Raw genomic sequence first — 1467 nt, 5'->3', positions numbered from 1 at the left:
GGATGTTTGAAATGTTTTTCATGCAAAACTCGTAATTTTTTTTCAGAGGAGCTGGACAAACAGGCTGGATGTGCTGGAGCAGGTCTGGGCACAGCAGAGCAGGGAGGGCACTGGGTCACCTTGTGCTCAGGGGGGTTTGGCTAAAAGCTGGTGAAAGCCCCAATATTTGTGGGGGTTCCCCTTCCTTAGACGTTCCCATTGCTGACACTACTTAGTTACTTGTTTTTTCAGCATTTTCTTTGCTCAGAATGGGGATTGTGGCTTTTCCTCAAAGAGCTTAAAACCAGTTTTAGTTCCTTCAAATGTTTCTTGTGAGACAAACTGCAGGGCCAGGCGGGAAATGCCCTGGCAGATGAGCCCCCTGTGAGGCCCATCCTTCCTTCCTACTCCTTCCACAGCATCTCCTGTCCTTTTTCTCTCTCCAGAGACTGATTGGAATTCCTCAAACCACGACAGCTTTGAGTTTTCTGCTTTTCCCTCCAGCTCTGTTGCTCCTCTTCACCCTGTCAGGCCCAGCGTGGGTTCTGTGCCTGCCCCTCCGTGTCACCCACCACGTGTGTTTATGCACCTGGTAGTTTAATGTCTTCTCCCTCCTGCCCTTGTTTTTTTTGATTTTCAAGGGGAATTTTGTCTGGAATTCTCTCATTTCACTGCTGCCCAGGTGAGCTGTGCAAGGTCTGGACAACAGAAAGCATACAGGTGACCTGAGCAGGAGGAGCAGGAAGAGAGTTTGCTGTTCATGTTACTCATTCCAGCCAGGAGGGAGCTGTCAGCTCTGATTAAACAACAAAAAATGTAAATCCTCTCTTATTCATATTTTTGGGGGGTTTAGCTCCTCTTAGTTTTAGTCTTTCTTGGAAAGATTGAACTTAAGGCTCTCTGTTGGCCTGCCTGTGGTGTTTTCTTCCAGTAAGAGCAGCAGGAGGTCTCACTGATGAGATTTAAATATCTGGGTCACCTCACATTACCTGTGTTTGTTCCCTGCTCAGTTTTGATATTGGGAGAGGATGAAATAAAAGGGATGAGTGTGGAAAGATCCAAGTAAGGCTGGAGCTGCCCCAGGCACAGGTCATGTGCCAAATGGGGTTTGGGGATGAGCTTTTCCTGACAGTTTTAGGTTCTGGGTGAGGAGGTATCAGGAGTGTGCAAACAAGATTCCTTCTGTTTTCCACCCCCCATCGGGTAGTGGATCCAAAAGCCAAACTAGACAGAGCTTTCCTCTTTCTCAAAGATTCATCTTAAGCTTTGTGAGTCACTGGGTCAGGGATTTAAATCATTTCTTTAAGCTTTTAAAACCAGCAAACATCAGGGGCAGCTCCTGGTTTTCTGTAGCTGTAGAATTGGTTATCGAGTTTGCACATCAAACTGGGCTCATTCCTTTTACTCTACTAGATTTTCAAAGCTGGAGAGGGGGAATGGGGAATGGATATCTTGGAAAAGGTGGTTGGAGCCAGCTGGGGTCTGCAG

The 1467-nt window shown here is 47.0% G+C and overlaps 1 protein-coding gene across 1 annotated transcript in view; it reads left to right on the top strand.

The window, feature by feature from the left end:
* Nucleotides 1–607: 607 nt before the first annotated feature.
* TMLHE (trimethyllysine hydroxylase, epsilon) overlaps nucleotides 608–1467 on the top strand; it is a gene marked incomplete at its 5' end in the record, with an annotated part of 10389 nt that continues 9529 nt past the window's right edge. Inside the window, one exon of the mRNA XM_029963750.1 lies at nucleotides 608–699. Within this exon, the coding sequence (XP_029819610.1) occupies nucleotides 608–699 (92 nt within the window). The remainder of the gene's footprint in view (nucleotides 700–1467) is intronic.

Source organism: Manacus vitellinus, unplaced genomic scaffold (assembly GCF_001715985.3).
Source record: "Manacus vitellinus isolate BGI_N305 unplaced genomic scaffold, ASM171598v3 scaffold_62_pilon, whole genome shotgun sequence".
Classification (NCBI taxonomy): Eukaryota; Metazoa; Chordata; class Aves; order Passeriformes; family Pipridae; genus Manacus; species Manacus vitellinus.
This window is presented reverse-complemented; position numbering and strand designations above follow the sequence as displayed.